Here is a 20,809-nt window from a genome sequence, read left to right on the forward strand (position 1 = left end):
GGCTCCAGTTGCTTTGAGGGCCCTGGGGAGCACCAAGGACCCTAGGGCTGATCCGTGGGGCCACGCGTGATCTGACGGGCTCAGGGCGTTCCCGGGGGAGTCCAGGGTGCTTCAAGGAACTGGGGGTGCTCAGCGGGCTGTGGGGTGCTCTAAGGGGTCCCAGGGTGCTCTGAGGGCTTTGGGGAGCTCCAAAAGTCTTGGGGTGCCCTGGGATGCTCTAAGGGGTCCAGGGCTTCCCAAGGGGCCCCGGGATGCTCCGAGACCCCCGGGATGCTCCGAGACCCCCGGGATGCTCCGAGGGCCGGGACGCTCCCGCTGGCGGCAGCGGTGAGGGGGGAGGGGCTGCGAAAACACTCGTGAAAAACACCCGGGGGGCACCGGCACCGGCCCCCCCGCCCCCCCTTCCGCACCACTCCTTCCTCCTCCCCCCTCCCTCCTCCTCCTCCTCCTCGCCCTCCCCCGCTCTCGCGACAGCTCCGCGCAGAAAATGGCCCCGCGGCCGCGCCGCCGCTGATGCGCGCTCCGGGCGGCGCCGGCCCCGCCACAGCCCCGGTACGTGCGGGGACGGGGCGGGGCGGGGGGGGGGCACCGGCACCGGGGGATGGACCGGTACCGGGGGCTGCATCGGTACCTGGGGCTGCGGTACCGCGGCGGGGGGGACCGTGGAGCTGGGACCGGCACCGGGGGCTGTGGTACCGGGGGGGCTCCGGGCTAAGTCCCCCTGCCTGAGGCGTGGCGGGGGGCACCAGCCCAGGTTACCGAGGCTACTGGCAGTGGGGCGACTAGCCATGGGGGGCTACTCGCCACGGAAACTGCTAGCCATGGGGGTGGTACCCATGGGGGGCTACTAGCCGCAGAAACTGCTAGCCACGGGGGTTCTAGCCACGGAAGTTCCTACCTGTGGGGCTAGTAGCGCAGGGACAGCTAGCCACGGGAGCCGTTAGCCCCCAGCCTTTGCAGGTGCGGGTGGCCCGTGGGAGGCCACCCCGAGCATCCCGGGGCTGCGGCGGCCGGGCTCTCCCCGCGTTTTCCCGCACAACGCGGGAGCCGCTGAGGTGTTGTCAGGGGCTGGGGGGCTCCTGCGCCCTTGGCCGCGGTGTGAACTCGACGGAGGCCGTGGCCGCCTGCGCCGGTGACAGCTCTGTCCGGGCTCCCGGAGGAAGGTCCGTCCTCCCCAGGTGGCTCCGAGAGGAAAGAGGGGTTTTGTTTTTCCAGCTGAAGAGCTGATGCAGCCCGCTGGATCGGCCGGCCGTGGGCAGGCGGGTGAAGGTGGACACTGGGGTGGCGCGAGGAAATGGCAGCACGGCTCTGCCCCGTTCACACGTCGGCCGGGTCACCCATTGGCTTGGAGCGAGACGGGGGGATGGCGGGGACCCCAGCGTGGCGCTGCGGGGAAGGGCGAAAGAAGAGATGTTTCCCAAGGAACCGGTGAAACCCTCGGCCCAGCTGCCCCCGTGTCCGCCGTGGGAACGTGGCACTGCGGCTGCGCGCGAGGCTCGCCGCTCGCCTCTGTGGGTGCCCACGCTGCCAGCGGCTGTGGCGAGGTCCGGGGTGGGCTCCGCGGGGCTCTCCGGGCAGATTTTTCTGAGTCGGAAAGCGGGGAGCTTGCCCTGGGAGCGGGGTGGAGGGGTAACACGCCGAGGCAGCCGCTTTGCTCCAGCCCCCAAGTTGCGGTGGGCATAGCAAAGACCGCGGCTGCTGGATGGCGGAGATGCCCGGCGCGTCTTCCCCCGCTCCCCAGCTCTTGCGACGTCTGCAAGGACCGGGAGAATTGACGACACACATTTTAATTTCCGACATGCATTTTAACCCCGTGACCGGCGGCCGGGGCGGGCGGGGGGCTCGCTGTGCCGCTGTCGCGGCCTGCGCTTCCTCCCTCCGCGCTGCCGGGAGCTCGCCGGCTGCGCGATCACATGAGCCCCTTGTTGGGAGCCTTTGTCTCTCATCTCCGCCGCCGAGGAGCTGCATTTCGGGAAGCCTCCACAACCTCTGGCTGGAGAAGGCACGGAGATGCTCAAATAGGATTATTTGTCCCATTTTTTTATTTGTCTCCTGTGTATAAACCCCTGGTTTATTTGAGGGAGACGAGCTTTATTAATTATTAACTGAACCAGCACTGGAGGCTGCTCAGGGTGACCTGCTCACCCTCATCTCCATCAGCCCCCCAAAATGGATTTTTCTGGGGTCCCCGTTCACTGCAGGGGCCGGAGCAAGAGAATTTGGTGGCAGCAGGTTTTCAGGGAGATTGAACCTGCAGCAGGAAAACTCTGTGAAGGGTGACAGCGAATTTGTGGTGTCTCCAGGATTTGGGTTTCCAGGACAGGGTTTGCCCCGGCGCTGGGGGAGTCCCATCTCAGGTGGCCATGTGTGGTCACTGGGGTTGGGGACGGTGGCACCCGGGTCAGAGCACCGCGCTCGGGGCTGCAGAACGGAACATTCCTGGAGAACGGACGCCGTTCCACAGGAGGTGACAAATGACAGCAAAATGACACAGGTGCCACCGACTCCCCGAAAACCAGGGCCTGGGTGATGCCATCGTGTCTGCTGCCAAAAGCGCGCCCGCGGTGAACGGCTTTGCTCCGGCGGGACGCTGGCGGGGCCGTGAGCCGGGCGCAGGTGTGCTGACTGCAACAAGATGCGCCGGCGTCTGTCCCGCCTGCCCTTACCGTTCCTGCCCGTTAGCATCCGCTCAGGAGGCGTTTTCCCAGCTTTTCCAGAGAAAAATCAGCTGAAAACGCCTCTGTGGGGTACCACCCTCAACCGGGAAACAGAGACAGCGCATCCGAGAGGGAGAGGAGGGAGGTTTCAGCACGAGCTGGAGCATCTGAAGGTGATGGCTTGACCATGGAGCACCAGCATCTCCCCACCCCGGGAGCCAACAGCTCTGCTGCGACGCTGCCGAGGAAGGATTTCCCGGTTTCTTGAAAAACTGACTTGAAAAAAATGGCCGGTGCTCCAGCTGAGCTCTTGGTGCAGTGGATGTGGGCGCCCTGCTCCCTCACGGCCTCGTCCAGAGGCCGTCAGAGACCATCGGTGCGCCAGGGACCGTCAGCAGGCCCTGGGGTCAGGCGGTAGCATTGGGGATTGATCCGGAGTCGGTGTCTCCGGTGGGGAAGCGGGGATCTGGGGGAGGTTTCGCTGCCCGCTCGAGGACTCGCGCTGCCAGGAAATGCTCCGGCAGCACCGGAGCTTCTGGGCCGGCCATCGAAATGTGGCCGTGCCGCAGGGACGCTGCACAACGGGCTGCGCAGGAAGGCAGAGCCCTGCCTTGACCTTCTGAATGCTTTCTCCTGCAAAAGAAGATTCCTGAGACCTTTTTTTCCCAGCAAAGCTGCATTTCCTCCCCTCGATAAAACAAAGCTCCATCAAAGCTGCCGTCAGCTTTCTGTGCGGTGTTTGCCCCCCGCCCCGGCTCCGTGCAGACCGAGCGGATCGGCCCCTCCAGCCCGGGATGAATTTCCCCTCCCGGGACGCCATCAGCCCCGGTGTTGCCCCAAACCCCCCCGCTCCATGGCCGATCCCATCTCCAGTCCCGGCCTTGGTGCAGGTCGCGTCCCGCAGCGCCGGCAGAAACCACCAAGCTGAGAAAACAAAAACAACAACAACAAAAAAGCAATGCAACCCCCAAACAAAGCCGTAAGCCTGGGGCCAGCTGGAGAAATAATCCCGCACGGATTTCCCAACCCGCTGGGTTGCAATCCCGGCAGCCACTGAGCCCGCCTCTGCCCCGCTGCGTGCGACCGGCTGGGAGCCGGGCTGGAGCGGAAAAAGCTGGGAAAACGCCTCTGGAGCAGACGCGGCACGGGCAGGCAGGATGGATGTGGTCGATCCCCAGGGAGATTTGCGTTGGGAGTCATTGAGCTCGTGGGGAAACGTCTAACCGCCTGCGGACGTGCGTGATGCAGCCACTCCGCAGCCCCAGTGCCAGATAATAATAATAATAATTAATAATTATTATTATTACTACTACTACTATTGTTTTCTTTTTAACTTTGACATTAAGACACTATTGAGCAAGCTCCCAAAGTGAGGGACTTTTCGGGTGCTTTGCGCTGGGGGTTGGCGTTTGGCTTTTGCGTGTCGAAGCCTCGTACCCAGGCCCCGTGAGGCCGAGCCAATTTAATTTTGGGGACCAGCTGATGTCACGCATGTGAAGGAACGAGCCCGGCAGGCCCCGCTCGCTGATGCCCCCGGTCGTGCAGTAGGACCTGCTGCTCCTCTTGGCTGGAAATCCTTTCAAAGCTGGGGATGGGGGGAGCGTCCAGCGAGACCCTCGGGGGCGGCTCCTGCAATCTCTGCTGCGTCGCTCTGCGGGGTGGGGGGTCCCTGTGGTTTTGGTGGTGTAGGGGGGGGAATTTTTGACTACAGGGGCTGCAAAGCCCCAGTGAAGCTGGGAGCTCCTGCTGGTATTTAACCTCTCGCCCTTGTGCTCGCTGTAGCATCGCCAGGAGAAGCCACCGTTGGCAGCGTGCGCGCCTCGCCTCGTGCCCGCCACCGGCCCGGCCATGAAGACGGAGAAGGACGAGGCTGTGCCCACCTTCTCCCCGGGGGGTAAATACACCGGAGAGGGGGCAGGTGAGTCCCCTGTGCCGCAGAGGGGCTGCCGAGAGGAGCCGGGGCAGGACGAGTCAGCGCTCCCGTTGCTGCAAGGTCCCTTTGGCCGAGTCCCACCCCATCGGTGGCGGGGAGCACCCCGAGGGGGTCGTGGGTGCGCACGTGGCATCACCCAGCGTGGTCGAGCCACCAGCAGGCTTTGCCTTCATACCAGCAGCTTTTTCTACAGCAAAGACCCCCTCCCCGTCTCTAACCACCCTGGGGAGCTCCTGCCTCTCCAGCCTCTTCCAAGCCAAACCCCACCAGTTCCCCCCCGATTGCTTGACCCCATGTCCAGCAAGGTTGGAGGGCAAAGAGGGACGTAGCTTAGGCAGGCGCTGGGCCTGGCGCTGCCTGCACTGCCGGCTCTGCCCGCGGCCGCCGCTGCCCGCTGCCTCACGGCCTCTCCCTGGCAGGTTGCAGCGAAGCGACTCTGCCCGGTGGCCCGACGCCAGTGGCGGGGAGCGGAGGGACCCCAGCCCAGGACCCGCGCCCGCTGAAGCGTAGACCTGTCCCAGGTGAGCCGAGCCCCGGCCCTGCCCCGGGGGGGTGACGGCGACGGCTGGGGCAGGGCCGAGGCCGACAGATCTGTCTCCCTCCAGGGAAGCACTACCAGTGCTCAAGCTACGGCTGCAAACTGGCCTTCCCCAGCATGCAGGAGCTGATGGACCACCTGAAGGTCCACTACAGACCCACGCAGTCCCTCGAGGGTAAGGCTGGGACACCTTGCGCCGCTCTAGGGTGCCCTTTTTCGGCTGGGAGGTGACAAAACAGGGCTTGAAGCTGAGGCTGGTGGTGCCTCTGCCTCTGGGAGATGCTGGGAGCGGGGAGAGCGTGGGAGGTGCTGGAGATCCACCAGTGGGGCTGCCCCCGGCCCCAGGGGTTGCGGCAGAGCCGGGCTGGTGCTGATTCTCTGCCTCGTGTCTTTGCTCAGGTAAAACCTTCCGTTGCCCCACGCCGGGCTGCACGGAGACCTTCCCCAGCATGCAGGACCTCATGGCCCACATGAAGGTGCACTACAAGCCAAACCGCTACTTCAAGTGAGTCCCGCTGGTGCCCGTCCCGTGCCTCTGGATACCTCCCATCTGGGGGCACCTGGCAGCTCCCAACCAGCCCGGAGCGCGCAGGGTCCCACCTTTGCAGACCCCGGGGATGGGGAGAGGGGGTGGGATGCAGAGGGGAGCAGGGCCGCTGACGCCGCCTTCCCGGCCCCCACAGGTGTGAGAATTGCCTGCTGCGCTTCCGGACGCACCGCTCCCTCTTCAAGCACCTGCACGTCTGCTCCGACAGCGCCAGCAGCCCCGCGCCGCCTCCCAAAACGGACAAGCCCGTCCTGCCCGCTACCTCTGCCCTGGAGAAGGAGCCCCCGGCCAAGCCACCCGAGGGGCTGCCCAAACTCCCGAGCTTTATCCAGCCCTCGGAGAAAGAAGCCATCCTCCCCGGTGCGGACACTGCCCCGGCGGCCCCCGCCGCGCTCCCCACCAGCCTCCCCGAGCTGCCCGGCTCGCTGGAGGCGCTGCCGCTGGTCTCGTCAGCCCCCCACCCCTTCCCGCTGCTGGAGCCCAACCTTTTTGGGCCATCGTCTTTGACTCGGTTCTCGGGGCCAGCCCCGTCCTCAGTGGCGGGGCCCTTCCTGTCCTACGTGCACCCTTCGCCCTACAACTTGCCCCAGCCCTCGGCGCAGCATCGCCTCCGGCCCTACACGCCGGGCCACGGCCCCCCCGTCTCCAACGCCGTCTGGAAGAAAAGCCAAGGTGAGCGCGCGAGGCCGTTTGGGCAAACCTTCTTCTGCTCCCGCCTTGACCAGCAGCTCCCAGAGGAGGACACGCCGTCCGCCAGCCGAGGATCCCCCTCCTCCCGGCCCCGTGCGGGGCTGCCCCGGCCCCCCGCCTCAGCCCCACCCCACATCCACCCCACCCCTCCATCCCACCCGCAAGGATGCTCAATTGGAGAAAGCACCAGCAACCACCGGAAAAAACAAACAAACAAAAAAAAAAAAACGAGCCTCCAAATTTTCCCGGCCCTGCTGCTCCCCGGTGTGCTGGGGGTGCCGGGCCATGCCTGCCCCCCGACGTCCCCCTTTCCCAGGGAGGGGAAGACCTAATGTTTGTCTTGCCCCTCGATTCCCTCCGCAGGTGTGAGTGTCAGCCCACTCCTCCCATGCTTTGGCTCAGGAGTGACTCCAGGTTAGTTTGGCACCTACTGGTTGGGGGCTGCTTTGTCACTGGGGGGGGTGGTGGGTGGCAGAGGGGGGCTGCAGGGGCTGGGAGAGGCCCCGCAGGGTGCCACCGTGCTCTGCAGAGAGCAGAGGGGGAGGGCGGGCTCCCTTGTTTTCGGGAGCCACACAGAGAGGGGATGCTGCCCAGGCAGGCTTGAAGACTGGGGGGGTTGCCAGCTGCGCCCCCCCCGGGAACTGCTGTGCCTGGCTCCTGCGGTGCCCGCGGGCAGAAGCAGGAGAAGGGGCTGCAGCAGCTTCCTGGGCTCGAGCCCCCCCGGTTTGCCCCAGCCCTGAGGCCGGGCTGGAACCCACTGCCCTTTGCCGCGTGGGATGCAGAGAGGCGACGAGCAGAGGGAGGTCAGAGCTGGGGGGGCACTGCCTCTCTCCTTGCTCCCAGATTTGGGGTTCCCCTCCATGGGGAGGGGACTTGCGTGCATGTGGGGCTCGGAGCGAGGAGGCTCCTGCCCCCGTAGCACCCACCCGCCCGAGCCCCGCGGCACTCGGCACCATGCAACCAGCACCCAGGGCCGCCTGCCCCGTGGTGGGGGGCTGGCGGGCGAGCCCCCTGCTTCCCTCCTCGCCCGTCGTTGCAGGGCACTCCTCCAACAGCCGCATCGTGTGGGAGCACACGCGGGGCCGCTACACCTGCACACAGTGCCCCTACTCCACCGCCTCGCGGGAGGAGATGACCCTCCACATCGAGGACCACCGCAAGAACCCCCCGCCGCCCGGGCGCCTGGACGCGGAGATGGGTATGGGAGGGACCCCCGCCCGCCGGGATGCTCATGGGGAACAGCCCTGCATGGACGACATGCACCCCACTCCCCCTCCCCTGGAAGTGGGTGACCGGCTGCTGGGGTGGGCACTGGGCCCACAGTGATGCCCCAGGGTGGGGGGTATCGGTGTGCTCTCCCCCTGTCCCCCCCCACCAGGGGGCCAGCCCCCCGCGGGAGCTGGGGTGCGCGGGGCTCAGCCGTAGTGCTGACAGCTCTCTTCCCTCTCCCCGCAGATTTCGGAGTGGGCCTCGCCTCTTTCCACACCAAGCTGACGCCAGAGATGGAGAACTCCCTGTACTCCCAGCTCTGATGCTCCCGCACCTCCCCATCCCTCCCTACAAGCTGGGCAGGGGGGCACCGCACAGCCCCGTGCCACTGCGCTGGGACAGGGACCCGTGCCAGGGTACTCGGAGCAGCCCCCAGCGCGGGGTGGCAAAGCCGGGGATGTTTTGTTCTCTTGGATTTCTGCGCTCCCTTTTATTTTTGGAAACTCTAAGCCCCCTGGAACCCCATGTCTCCCTCTCCTAAAGGTTTTGTTGCTTCAGCTCCGGGGGCTCTGGGGCCAGGGGGAGCCCAAGAGGTTGCTCAGGAGTTAGTGGACTTCTCTGGAATGAGGTCTGGAATAATAAATGGGAATTGTACAGGAGCGGCAGCCGGAGAGCCTCTGTCCATCCCCGCGGCGGCTGCAGGCGATGGGGGAGCGGTGCTGCCCCTAAGGATCCCCCCCACCCAAATGAGGGAGCAGGTGGGGTGGGGTGCAGGGGGATGTGCCAGCAGTGTGGTCCCAGCGTGGCCCTCCTGGGGCAGGTTTGGGGAAGGGGAAGGTTTGGGGAAGGGTGCTCCCACCCTGCAGCCCCTCTAACACACCCCAAACTGTGGAGGCGTTGGAGTCTGTGCCGGCGGCATCCCAGCCCCCAGACCAGGGCAGGCGCGCAGACCCTTTCTCCAGCGCCGCGCCAGGCTCCGTGCCCGTCCCCACCACAGGCAGGGGTGCCAGGAGGCTCAGCACTGGCCAGCGAGTGCAGAACAGGGCCCTACTGCACCCCAACGGCTCCTCCCTGCCCTGGTCCCCAGTCCTGGGGGGCTGCACACCCCCCCATGGGAGCCCTGCGAGCCATGCATTCCCACCCCAGGGCTCCCCAGGTCTCCCTTAGCCCGTGCAGGTGCCGGCTCCAGCGAAGTGAAAAGTTTGCACCAAACTGGTTTGAGCGAATGCGTGCCGCCGCGTGCCAGTGCCCGGGCTGCCAGAGCAGGGGACGGGAGTGCTGGCACCCCGCTGCTGTGCACCCCGGGGTCAGCGCTGCCAGCAGCCCCAGGAGGGGACACAAACCCCGGGGAATTTTTCCCCCAGCTCAGCCCTGGCTTTCACCCCTGTCCCAGCCCCTTTCACCCCAGGCACAAACCGAGCCCCAGCGTCCGCAGCTCTGCCCTGTGTCTGGCTCAGGAGGGGCCGAAGGCAGCCTGGCCGGGGCGGAGGTGCCTTCCTCCCGCTGCAAACCCGCACCCAGGCGCGCAGCATCGCAGACCGCCATGGTTCACTCCTGTGCACCCCTGTGCTGGGTGACCTCGCCTCGACACCTTCCCCAGCGTGTCAGAGGGGACTGCAGCCCGGGGAGTCACTGGCCAGGGACAACATCGGCCTCAGACGAGGATGACAAGAAACTGGGGGAGCGGAGAGCCAGCCGAACAGGCAGACCAGGCCGGACAGATGGAGCTGCAGCTCCAGCACTGCTGCCTCCATGCGTCAGAGTGAGCAGGAGGGCTCCCCACTGCAGTGGGGCAGCCCCACAGCTCCCCCCGCCCCCCCACTTCTGGGTGGGGAGGGGGCAACAAGGCTGTATTTGAAAGCAGGGGGCCCCTCACGCAAGGGGCGAGGGCTGGGCAGGCGGGGGAGCTGCACGGGCAGCACCAGGGCACAGCAGCCCCTCAAGGCAGCGGCGAGGAGCAGGGCTGGGAACAGCCACAGCGCTGCTCTGATCCACGCAGGGGCTGGGGCTGCCCCCCATCCAGCACGGCCCCCCGCTCGCCCCAGGCCCTGAGCAGGGAAGCAGATGCGCTGAAGCCAGAAGCTTGAGCTGAAGCTCCGAGCTGCTGAGACCTGATGGAGCAGCAACTCATTACAGAGGCCGAGCAGGAGCACGCACCCCAGCACGGCAAGGGGACCCCTCCAGCCCCCAGAGAGGGGGGAGCACCACGGCGTCGGGCACAGCTTGGACCCCTCCAGCCCCAGTAGAAGGCAGCTGCCCTGAGGCCCCCTGCCCAGCCTGCTCCCTGCCTCGTGTTTGTACCCCAACACCCAGCTTCCTCCTGCGGGGCAGAACGCAGATGCCCACCCTAAAACTCGGCAGGGGGACTCCCTCAACCTCCCCGTGCCAGCGGGCAGGTCCCCAAATCTCCACCTACTATTCCTGCAGGCTGGCTGCGGCTCCCTGCTCCTGTTCCTTGAGCAGAGGCAGCAAAGACAACGTTCATGGCAATAGATTTTTAAAAACTGAAGTCTTTATTAAAAGTTTTATCCAAATTTTGTAACAAAAGATACAAAAGGGCTGGAGATCCTTATTTCTGGGACTAGTCTGACCAATCAAAACCTGACAGTTACTAGGCTAATATAAAATCCATACAATCTGCTAAAAATGCAGGGAAAAATTAGAAGTAACTGCTGCTCTGAAATTTCTTTTAAAAATTCCTTTAACATTTATAAGTTACTCAGTTTGCATTTTACAGGACTAGTTCTTCTCCGAATGGTTACAGCTACTGTACAAAGCAAAAGACAACAGCAAGAACAGAACAAAGCAACAGAAACTCGGATGTGCTGCAACACACACCGCTCCTCCGACGGAACTGCCGCCGAGTCTCGCCTCCGAGCACCGGGTGCCGACAGATTGCCCAGAGCAACCGCGGCGAACGCCATGAAGTGCCAGTGCGCCCGCACCCGTGGAGAGCCCCAACAGCGGGAGGAGAGCGGTTACTCCCGCCCCAGCACGGCTCTCCGGCACCCAGCAGTTACCGTCCCTCGGATGCCACGGGGGCAGCTCCCCCCAGAAGGTAACGGATGTGCAGGCTCCGGGCAGAGGAAGGGCGGGTAAGGGGTCAGCAACCCTCTGGTGGAGAGCTGACCCCCGACCTGGCTGAATGCCCCCCCTTTCCCCTTCCAGCCGCCGCAGGGTGGGGGGGGACGCGTGCTCTGCGGCACCGTCCGCGCTCCGGCGGAGCTCAAACACGAGCGGGAGCGAGCTGGATTTCTGATCGATGCACTTCTCTCCAGGCTGCAAAGGAAAGAGGAGGAGGAGGATGCGTACACCAGGCTAGCGCTGAGGCAACCGTCCAGCTGGTACTGGCTAGCAGAAGGACCCTGAGAACATAGAGGCTAACGCGGTCTCCCGGGGAACGCCGAGTTAGGTGCATCACAGTGATACTGGTTGAACGGGTTCTGTACAGTGCGAAATGGAGTTTGACAGAAGCGCAGTATCCCTTAACCTGCTCTTTCCTATCTCTTCCCAAAGGCAGAGGCCGCCACGGGGTGACGAGAAGCCTCGTCACAGCAAAGACGCTCACAGCCGCAAAAATGAGACCTACTTGGACATCCAAGTGAAAGTCATTAGGTGGCCACCGGGAAAAATATTCCAGTTTATAAAAAAACAGGAAAGCAAGTGCAGGGCTACTGCAAGGTGCATCGTCAGAGGTACCAGGTCTTGCAAGCAGCCAACCACCCCCTCCCCAGACCCCAGGCACCCCGCATCCCCAGCACTAAAGTATCTTCAAGCATCTCCAGAGATCACATCACCGTTATTTCTGATCAGAGAGCTCAGGGAGCATTCGCTGCGAGTCCAGTTAGATGAACCAGATTTGCACCCACTGCTCAAGCGTCTTCAGAAAGCTGGTCTGAGGGCACGTGGACAGCAACCACGCCTTCTTCGCTGTCAGGCAGGGTGGCGAGCTGGGCTGGAGCTCTGGGTCCAGTGTGGCAAGGCTGATTTCAGACACGAAAGATACCCTAGGAGGAGGACATTTTTTTTTCTTTTTTTTTTTTTTTTTCATTCTTTTTTTTTTTTTTTTTTTTTTTTTGCAAACTGCTGCACAAACCACAGAACGGAGAAAGCCTTTGGTCATGAGATAGTTGTGAGAAAGTGAGCCTTGTATGGAAGATTCCCCTGAATGCCTACAGTATTCTACATCTTAAAAAAATATATTGTGGATGCTGCAGCCATACAAAGGGGGGAGGAACGGGAGACGGGGATTTACAGTCTCACATAGACACAACGGGGAGGTTAAGACAAGCACAGTCATAGTCTGTAAAACTGATTGGCTTGCTCGGATCAGTCATCCTCATCATCCTCTTCCTCTTCTGGATCTTCTTCTCCTTCATCCTCTAGATTTCGTTTTCTCTTTTCCCCTCGCGGAAGGTCTGCAAAAAGAGGCGAAGCGTGAAGCTCTGTTCAGTCTTGCGGAACAGCATTTGAACCGTGGCTTCACGCCGCGTCAGCCACAGCTTGCTGGTGAACAAGCACAGACTAGACTGGCACCATTACGGAGCAGAGATCCGCTCTGCCCAGTTCCTTGTGGCACCCAGAAAAGCCTGGACTAGCAGGAGACATTAACTATTTTCTATGCCCTCCAAATATCCCACATTTCAACAGCTGCTTGAAAATTTCGCTTTTTTTTTTGTTGTTGAGGACCCCCAAAAACATAGCATCTGCAGAATTCAGTCACTTCTGACCAAGGTCATACAAGCTCATGCGAAGTCACACCAGCCACCATATTCTGCCAACATCCATTCAGGTGTTTCCAGTTTGTTATAACCAGAGAAGTCTGGACTCAAGCCAAGCAGCTCGGGTCTCCTCTCCTCTCTTAAGAGCACAGGAGAGAGGAACGTGTCTCCCAGAGCATCTCCTCACGCACGCTGCTGACGTGAGCTTCTGTGACAGAAGCCCTGCTCCTGCTCGGACTAACAGCTCAAGCTGCTTAGAACTGGTTTTCTAGGCAATTTGCCTCTTTCACATTTGGCAGACGTACCCAGCTTGGTGGGTACGAGCAGGCACGGCAGGCTGTTTCCCCATCACCACTGTGCAACCCCTTCATTATAACCACTGCTCAATAGTCAGCTTGGGCATAAGCTCCAGCGGTGCCCGTACGCAGAAACACCACACTTTCTATCAGGGAAAAGCTGCAGGCAACAACAGCACGGCAAGCTTGGGAAGCTCTGCAAAACCAGCAGATGTGCAAGATCGTTGAGGCAGCTTTGCAAGCACTTTGTTACGATTCAACTCACCATCATCAGCTTCATCTTCTTCATCATCCTCACCATCTTCCTCCTCATCTTCCTCCTGGAGTCAAAACAAGATGCAAGGTCTCATTCAACAGCAACACCTCCCTTCACTGCTGCTCCCGCTCTGCTCTAGCCTCAGGGCGGCAGGTACAAGCCGAGCAGGGAGAAGCTGCCGGTTCCTAAGGAGCTCCATGCACCCCTAACAAAGCGGGCTGTACAGCTTTATCGCTTGAAGCCACAGGAAGTACCAGGCTGAGCAATAAACAAGTCTTGACTGGCAAACTCTGTGGACCACGAGTCAAAAGGTGCACGGGGAAAAGGCAGAGCGCACAGCGGCACTCCTCAGGTCTGCCCACAACGAGACATCTGTGACGTCTGGTCAGGGGGGTCACCAGGCTAAGGGACAACCGCACAGCCCCAACACAGCAATGTGGTGCTGCGGATTTAGACTGATGACAGAAAGCCTCACCTCATCATCTACTCCGTCCTCCTCCTCTTCACCTTCCAGGTCATCATCTTCATCTTCTTCATCATCAATGACTTCTTCATCCAAATCATCTTCCTCCTCATCATCATCCTCCTCCTCACCTTCTAACAAAAGAAGAGGGAGATGTTACGGTTCTCAAATGGTCGCTACTCCCAGGCAGTATGCTCCCACCCGCTGCCCATGCTACCCAGACAGCCCCTACCGTAGCGGCAAGTTATAAGCACCACTTACTCAGAAACATGACCGTGCAGAAGGGGAAAAAAGGTTGTTCCCCAGTAGGAAAACCAAGAGGAGAAAATCCTCACCTTCCCCGTTTTCATACTCATCTTCCAGTCCATCCCCATCAGCTTCAGGGTCTGAGTCAGGGGCTTCCTGGTCATCAGCATCAAATCCATCCAGGTAGGTGAGCTGGGGCAGAAGGGTGAACACGCTCTCCCGGTAGTTGATGAGCATTGTCACCTCACAGTTGAAGAGGTCCAGACTATGCAGGTTTGGCAACTTTTTCTGCAAAGATCAATTCGTTAGATTATTTACAAGCTGACGCTGTTGAAGACCAGGTAGCCGTCAGAGGACGGCTGGTTTGTTATCCAGATCTAGTACAGAACTATCTTTGCATGCACTGTTTGCACTATGTGCCCCTCAGATGGAGAGAAGTTATTGCTCTCGCTAACTGTAAGCAAAGATTTTTCAGCTCCTCTGTCCCAGTTTCCCCTCCTTGGAGCCAGCTCCCTGTGAAACTACTTGCAAATCTTACTCCCTTCTGAATGGGGTGGTCAACAAAAAGCCCAACTCCCCCGGCAGGAGGAATCGTCAAGCTGGACTCGCCCTGCTCAAAACACGAGGTAAAACACCCGAGAGCACAAGGCAGGGAGACCTGCAGACTGCACCTCTGTGCCTTTCAGCACAGCCACAGCCTCCTTCCCGCTCAGGCCACGGCACCACGCACCAGGTCAAGCGAAGGAGGAGTAAAATAGTCTCAAGCTCTTTCTGAAGAGGATGGAGGGATCAAAGGCAACAGCTAACGAGGCAAACGCCCTACATCAGACCTTTCAGCTACAGAGTCAGGATCACAAGGCAAGAGCCGCCTTTGGGCCAGTTCAGATGCAACAGGAACCCCTGCGATGCTGTGACGGCACCCAGGGCGAGAGAGTCCCAGCCCCAGCCTTTGGACTGATGCGACGGACACCCTCACCGGTGTCCAAGCAACTCATCTCCATGACACCCCTGGTGCCACCTACCTCAAACTGCATCCGACCCATTAACGGTCCTTTCTCAGATGGACACTGAGCACTGCATCCACAGTTTTACTCATCCAGCCCAATTTCACGCTTCTTTTAGCAACTGGCTGCTGGTTTTCCAGACAGAGGAGCCATTAACTATTAGCCCAGCCTCAAATTGGACCCACTCATCTGTTCCCATCAGAAACACGAAGTGCTGTTGGAACAGTTACCAAGATGTTGGACTTCTGCTGCACAGACAGACTCCCCAAAGGAAACAACGTCATCCCTTAGCTTGCAGCACAGCCTTCCACTCACCAAGGGCTCCAGGGTATTGATGTCTTTGATCTTGTTGCCGCTTAGATTCAAGTGTGTCAGGTTAGGAGTTCTCTCTGCTAGAACTTCAAGGCCACCAGAAATCCTGTTATCACTCAGCTCCAGCTGCCAGGAGGGAATATCACATGGTCACAAAGAGTCTCAGCTTGTGACATGGGGAATAAAATTGCCCTGAGAACCGGACCACAGCGTGCACCGAAGTCCCAGATCCTGTTCGTTAGACCACGCCACAGAGCAGCAGTTCAAGTTTTCACTTGAAAGCCCTTTCTCCCAGCCACCTTTGTACTGTAGGACACGGGGCTACGCGGCCTCTTAGCTGTAAGCGCATGTTCTAAAACCCAAAATATTTACAAAGTTGCTGAAGCTTCCCACAGCAGCGCAACAGCAAAAGCAAGAGAGAAAGGACGCTATAATGAGCTCAAAAGAATTTAGTTGCATACTAAAAAAATCACCTCTCTCCCTTGCTCAGGTTGTAGCCTGCAGAGGAAAAAGCAAAATCAAAGGGCCTTTTTCTGGCAAATGCAGGAAAAACAATTGCCACCAGGAACAGGGCAGAAGCCTCAGAGCAAGGACTGCTGGAGATGGGATCACAGGCCTGACTCACCTTCCGGAGTTTGTTGAGTTTGGGGAGATTGGAGACAGACAGCAAGTTGATGTTGATCATGCTGAGGAACTCCAGGTTCTCGAAATCTGAAGAGAGACCAACGATCTTCCCATCGTCCGAACGGCAGTTATCAAGAACCAGCTCCTTCACCTGCCAACAGAGACACCCAGCAGCTGTCACCACACCCGGCTAAGTCTCACCTCGAGTCTGTCAAGCCGGCATCAGGCGGAGTGACCGACACTTCAAAGCAGCAGGGGTGCCTGAAGGTCCTCCTTACTCACATCAAGGGACACGCAAGGTCTTAAAGCCAAATCACTTTTGCGAGGGCACAAGGTGAGAATCCCTCATGGTGGTTCAGCCTTCAAGGGCAGGCCGTGCAACCTGCAACCACTGCACTGCCCCACACGCCACTGCTCCAGCCAAGGATAATCTTCTCCACCAAGAAGCATTAAGGGGTTGAACCATCAGGTTGCATCAAAACAGTTCACGCACAAGGCATCAAAAAGCTTTCAGAGTCACGCGCTGGGCTTCACTAACAAGAGGCCAAACAAGGTCACCTGGTTTTGTCCCCTTAAACCTTCTCCCTTCTGTCACTGGGGTGCTGGAAAACCTGCCTCCAGAAGATTTGTCTCCCTGTGACAGTCCCACGCAGAGGTGACACATCTGCCTAGACAGGTCCCTAAGCAGACGAGCTCAACCTCGGGCTCATAGCGCAGGACCACTGCTGGCATCTGTTTTGCCAGCACAGACTACCCACGCAGACGCCATCGCTACCTGGTATTTCAGCACAAAAATCAACTCCTCTGGGCCATTAAGACCACGAAGCACCAGCACACAGAACTGCTCCCCTCAAAACATCTGGAGCATAAACGTCCCTGGCATCCCACCCTCCCTCCGAAGCACAGGTGAATGCTCAAGGCCCAGCTCTCACAGGCCACTTCCAAAACTTGCTTTTACCCTGTGCATACTTCACAGCAAGACGCAAAAATCAGCCTTGGCCAGCAGGCTGGTGATGCTCTCCAAATTCCTCCTTCGCAGCACTCCCATTTCACCTCTCTTGCTCAGATCAGCCAACTGTTAGGGAGTAATTTTAAAATCACTTTGCCTTACTGGCAGCAGAATCTCAGGGCTGCTATGCCACCTTCGCAGCACAAGCTCCTGAAGAATTAACGCTTAAAACCGGCATCGCAGGTCAGGGCTCCGAGCTGAGCAGCAAACCAACTCAGCCAGGAGTTTTGTAGCTGACCTCGTTCTGCTCCCAGCACTCTCAAAAAGTCTCTAACTGAGCTGAGACTGTCCCCACGGTGGGTGTAAAGGCAGCCAAAGCCAGCCCTCCACCGCTGTCGCTCAGTTGGTGCAGGCACAGAAGCGAGACGGAACATCATCAGGTTATGAGCTAACCTGGCTGAGACCAGCTTTAACCTGGACCGGACCCCTGCCCTGGATTGCAGAGCAGGACGAAGCAGCCAGGACGGCTTCTTCCAGCAGCAAGGCTGGCTCACACCGGCTTTGGTCCCAGGACACGCACGCTCTGACCCTGCTCGCCTCCGCAGCGTGCCAGTCGCTCAAATTCCTGGTGTCAAACTAGAGGAGACCCGCAGCTTTGCGGCCTCAGAGGGACACTTTTACTCCTCAAATCGTTCTCACCCAGCAAATCCCTTTGCCATCCACAAAGCGTCTTTAATCTCCATCAAAAGCTCCACTTACAACACATTTTCATGCTTGATTTTAAGCCGCCCAGGGCCGCACGCTGCCACGACACAGCGACCTGTCCCCAGGCCCTGTGACAGCCACCAGCTATCTCGGCACAAGGCGGCGAGCGGGGCTGCCGGCCTGGCTCAGATAAGGGGCGATGGCCTTTCCTGAAGCCCGGGGAGCCCAGAAGTGAAGGATGAAGCGAAACCCTTCGAGAATGTGCGAGGGCCCGGGCCTGGCCCCATGGCTGCCAGCTGAGGGGCCGGGCGGGACGACCTCGCCGGGAGGCGGCAAGTGGAGGCCAGGCGGGCAGCGGCGGGGCCCGGGGCGGCGAAGCGGGGGCTCGGCTGCCACCTCAGCCCCTTTCCCAGGCCAGGGGGGTTCCGCAGCTCCGCTCTCCGTGCCCAAGCTCCGGCACCCAGCTTCCCCTCCCCACCCCCCCACACCTCGGGCCTCCGGGGAAGGGAGGCCCCGCTCGGGCCTAGCACCGCCGGGACACCCGGTGCTCAGGCGGTTCTGGAGACCCCCGAGATGGAGTGGGGGGACCCGCGGGCCCGTTCCGTCACCCCCGGCCCAAGCGCGCCCCGTGAGGAAGCCAGGCCCCGGCGGGGCGGGCCGGGGCAGGCCCGGGCGGCCGCTAACATGGCCGAGCCGCCATGGCTGCGCGGGGCCGCACCGGCCTTGCTCGGCGGCCTCTGGGGCGGCGGGAGCCTGCGTGACCCGGCTCGGCTCGGCCGCCACCCGCCTGCCGCCCAACGCCCCCCGCTGCGAGACGGGACGGGACGGGACGGGACGGGGTCGCCGCCGCCCCGGGCCGGGCCTCGCCGCGCACGTGCGCGCCGCCATGCCGGGAGCGGGGGGAAGGAGGGGGGGAGCTCCCCGCCGCCGCGCTCGGCACCCCCAAAACCACCACCCTCCCTCAACCCTCCCCGCCTTCCCCTGCCGTGCGGGACCCCCACGACCCGCCCCCCCCCCCCCCTCCTCCCCCCCCGCCGCCCCCGCAGCACGTGCCCGCCCGCTCCCTCCGCCCCGCGCTCCACGGCCGCCGTACCTCCCCCGGCTTCTTGTTGCGCAGCTCCAGCGTCAACCGCTTCTTCATCTCCATCCTCCCGCCGCCCCGAGCCGAGCCCGCCGCGCCGCGCCGCCCCGAGCTCCCCGCGCCGCCGCCGCCGCCGCTCCCGCCGCCCCGCCCCGCCCCGCGCCCGCCGCCGCCCCGGCAGAGGAAGGCGCCAACGGCAACAAAGGCGGCGCGCGCCGCGACCCCTGCCGGCCGCGCGCTGCGCCGCCCCGCGCTGCGCCGCCCCGCGCCGCGCGCCCCGGCCCTTCCCGCCTCCTCCCCATCCCCGGCAGCGCCCCCTGGCGGCCCCGCCCCGCCACGCTGCGCTCGGGGGTGTCCCGCGCGCGGAGCCAGCGATCCCTGGGCCACGTCCCCGTCAGCAAGCACCATGTTCCCCATGTTTCCCATCCCCAATTACCCCATTCCCATCTCCGAGCACCCCATTCCCATCCCCGCGCACCAGTTTCCCGTTCCCAGGCACCACGTTCCTGTCTCCAGCGCCACATTCCCACCTCCAATCACCATGTTCCCAAGCATAAGCACCCCATTCCCACTCCCAATCACCACCTTCCCTTCTCCAGCACCACGTTCCCATCCCTAGGCACCATGTTCCCATCCCCTGAAACCACATTCCCATCCCCAGTTGCCACATTCCCACCTCCAAGCACCCCATTCCTATCCCAGCATCATGTTCCCATCCCCAACACCATGTTTCCTTCCCAGGACCCATGTTCCCAAACCCAGCACTATGTTCCCAAATGCAGCACCTCATTCCCATCCTTGGATGCCACATTCCTATCCCAAATCACCCCGTTCTGCCACATTCCTATCCCAAATCCCCCCGTTCAACCCCATTCCCATCCCCCATCACCCCATTCCCATCCTCAGCACCTTGTTCCCATCCCAAATCACCTCATTCCCATCCTTGGATGCCACATTCCCATCCCAAATCGCCCCATTCTCACCCCCAGCACCACGTTCCCATCCCAAATCACCACGTTCCCATCTCAGATCACCCCATTCCCACCCTCAGCACCATATTCCCATTCCAAATCATCCCATTCCCACCCTCAGCACCCCATTCCCATCCCTGTGCCAAGCCTCCTCTTTCGGCCGCCCCCCACAAAACGCCGCAGCCGCGGCGGCTGATAAAGCCGGGGTGTTGGTGGGGCTTCCCGCTGAAGGAAGGAGGAGACAACAGTGGGAACTCCCTCGTCACCACGAGGGCCATGACGACGTTTTTCCCTTCGCTCATCCAACGCGCAGCCCGCAGCGGCCCGCAGCTCGCCCCGGCCAGGGCTGTGCTCCGGGCGCGATCACGGCGAGCTGGGAATTCCGCCGTCGTGAGATGGGAGAGGCAAGGGTCGGCACGGCGGCTGCGGCCCGGGAGGTTCGTGGCTGCGGGGAGCGCCCGGCGCAGGCGACGCTGTCGCGCCCAGCCGCGCTCAAAGGGTGCGAGGGGCCCGGTGGCACCCGCCGCACAGGGCTGGGGAAGGTCCCCACGCGCTGCCACCCGTCCCAGGGTCCCCACGCCAGAGGAGGATTCCTGCTGCTCGTCACTTCTTTAACAATTATCTTAAAAAACCCAGTAAACAGGAACGCGCGGGCCGGCGGGGCCAGCGCCAGGGTGCCTCGTTGTCCCCGTGGCAGCAGGCCGGAGGAAACGGCTTTCTGGCGCAGCGCAGTCCGTTTGTGCCGTTGGCTCTGACAGGAACCTCGTTTTATTAGCAGTAGCGAAACGAAGCGGCCGTGTCCGGCAAAGGGGTTTAAGCTCCAAAGGGGCCAAACCCGGGGCCATTAAGGGACATTTCCATGAAGAAAAACTGCATTTTTCCATCTCTGTGATCTGCCCCGCTCGCTGTGACTCAGTTTCTCCAGCCCAGCTCCTGGGTGCTGTGCCATGGGGCACCAGACCAGTTACCCCTCTCCTCGGTGTCCCCCCACAAAACGCCCAGCACCGAGGCTGCGTGACGGCGGGCAGGCGCTGCAGAGGACGTGACGCGGTGGGAACGCCGAAGGAGTGGGGAGAGCAGCCCGTGGCTGCGACACGCCTGCCTGCGAGGCCCAGAGCATCCTCTTACCGCCCTGCGCGGTGTCGTCACATCCCTGCGGGTGAAACGGCATGCGGGTCATGGAATCATTGAACCGTTTAGGTTGGAAAGACCTTTAAGATCGAGTCCAACCATGAGATCATGGAGTCCAACGGTAAGCCCGAGTCCAACGGTAAGCCCGAGTTCAACCCTAAGATCATCGGGTCCAACCGTAAGCGCGTCCCTCCTTCGCAGGGTGAACCCAGGCCCTTTTTGCCTTCACCGGGACCTACCCGGGAGGGAAGAGCCGGTCCCAGCACCCAGGGGACCCCTGGGTTTCCCCCCTCCGAGCCCCCCGCCGGCAGCAGCAGGTTGTGGAGGCTGCCCCTGGGCAGAGCAGCCGGGAGATGAGCCGGGAGGTCCCCCCGTGCTGATCTGCATTTGTTTTAAGGTCCCTTTCATGTACTCTTTGAGGCTCGTTTCCTGTTCTTTGTAAAAAACAATGCTCCCACCCCCCCGCCCCTCTTCCC

General features: G+C 61.5%; 2 protein-coding genes across 5 annotated transcripts; one reads left to right on the forward strand and one right to left on the reverse strand.

Annotated features, from left to right (window-relative positions):
• The first annotated feature begins 483 nt into the window (after nucleotides 1-483).
• ZNF414 (zinc finger protein 414) lies at nucleotides 484-8,233 on the forward strand. 3 transcript variants are annotated; one of them, XR_015261160.1, is made up of 9 exons: nucleotides 484-552; nucleotides 4,440-4,575; nucleotides 5,010-5,111; nucleotides 5,196-5,303; nucleotides 5,528-5,633; nucleotides 5,812-6,347; nucleotides 6,729-6,779; nucleotides 7,421-7,563; nucleotides 7,821-8,233. XR_015261160.1 is itself a non-coding variant. In XM_086767352.1 (9 exons), exons 1-9 carry the CDS (start codon nucleotides 514-516, stop codon nucleotides 7,895-7,897), a joined length of 1,314 nt encoding a protein of 437 aa, XP_086623478.1. In that variant the 5' UTR covers nucleotides 484-513; the 3' UTR covers nucleotides 7,898-8,233. The 3 variants fall into 3 exon arrangements, 2 of the variants coding, with proteins under 2 accessions (XP_086623478.1, XP_086623479.1); XM_086767352.1 differs by having other exon boundaries at nucleotides 7,405-7,563; XM_086767353.1 differs by lacking the exon at nucleotides 6,729-6,779 and having other exon boundaries at nucleotides 7,405-7,563.
• A 1,833-nt stretch (nucleotides 8,234-10,066) lies between these two features.
• On the reverse strand, nucleotides 10,067-18,362 carry LOC104474981 (acidic leucine-rich nuclear phosphoprotein 32 family member B). Of its 2 annotated transcripts, none has more exons than XM_086767408.1 (7): nucleotides 18,244-18,362; nucleotides 15,498-15,647; nucleotides 14,876-14,998; nucleotides 13,646-13,844; nucleotides 13,323-13,441; nucleotides 12,857-12,911; nucleotides 10,067-11,992 (listed from the first exon to the last, which is right to left on the reverse strand). In XM_086767408.1, exons 1-7 carry the CDS (start codon nucleotides 18,295-18,297, stop codon nucleotides 11,904-11,906), a joined length of 789 nt encoding a protein of 262 aa, XP_086623534.1. In that variant the 5' UTR covers nucleotides 18,298-18,362; the 3' UTR covers nucleotides 10,067-11,903. The 2 variants fall into 2 exon arrangements, with proteins under 2 accessions (XP_086623534.1, XP_086623533.1); XM_086767407.1 differs by having other exon boundaries at nucleotides 13,323-13,444.
• Nucleotides 18,363-20,809: the final 2,447 nt, after the last annotated feature.

This window comes from Chlamydotis macqueenii, chromosome 26 (genome assembly GCF_036417535.1).
Source record: "Chlamydotis macqueenii isolate bChlMac1 chromosome 26, bChlMac1.mat, whole genome shotgun sequence".
Classification (NCBI taxonomy): Eukaryota; Metazoa; Chordata; class Aves; order Otidiformes; family Otididae; genus Chlamydotis; species Chlamydotis macqueenii.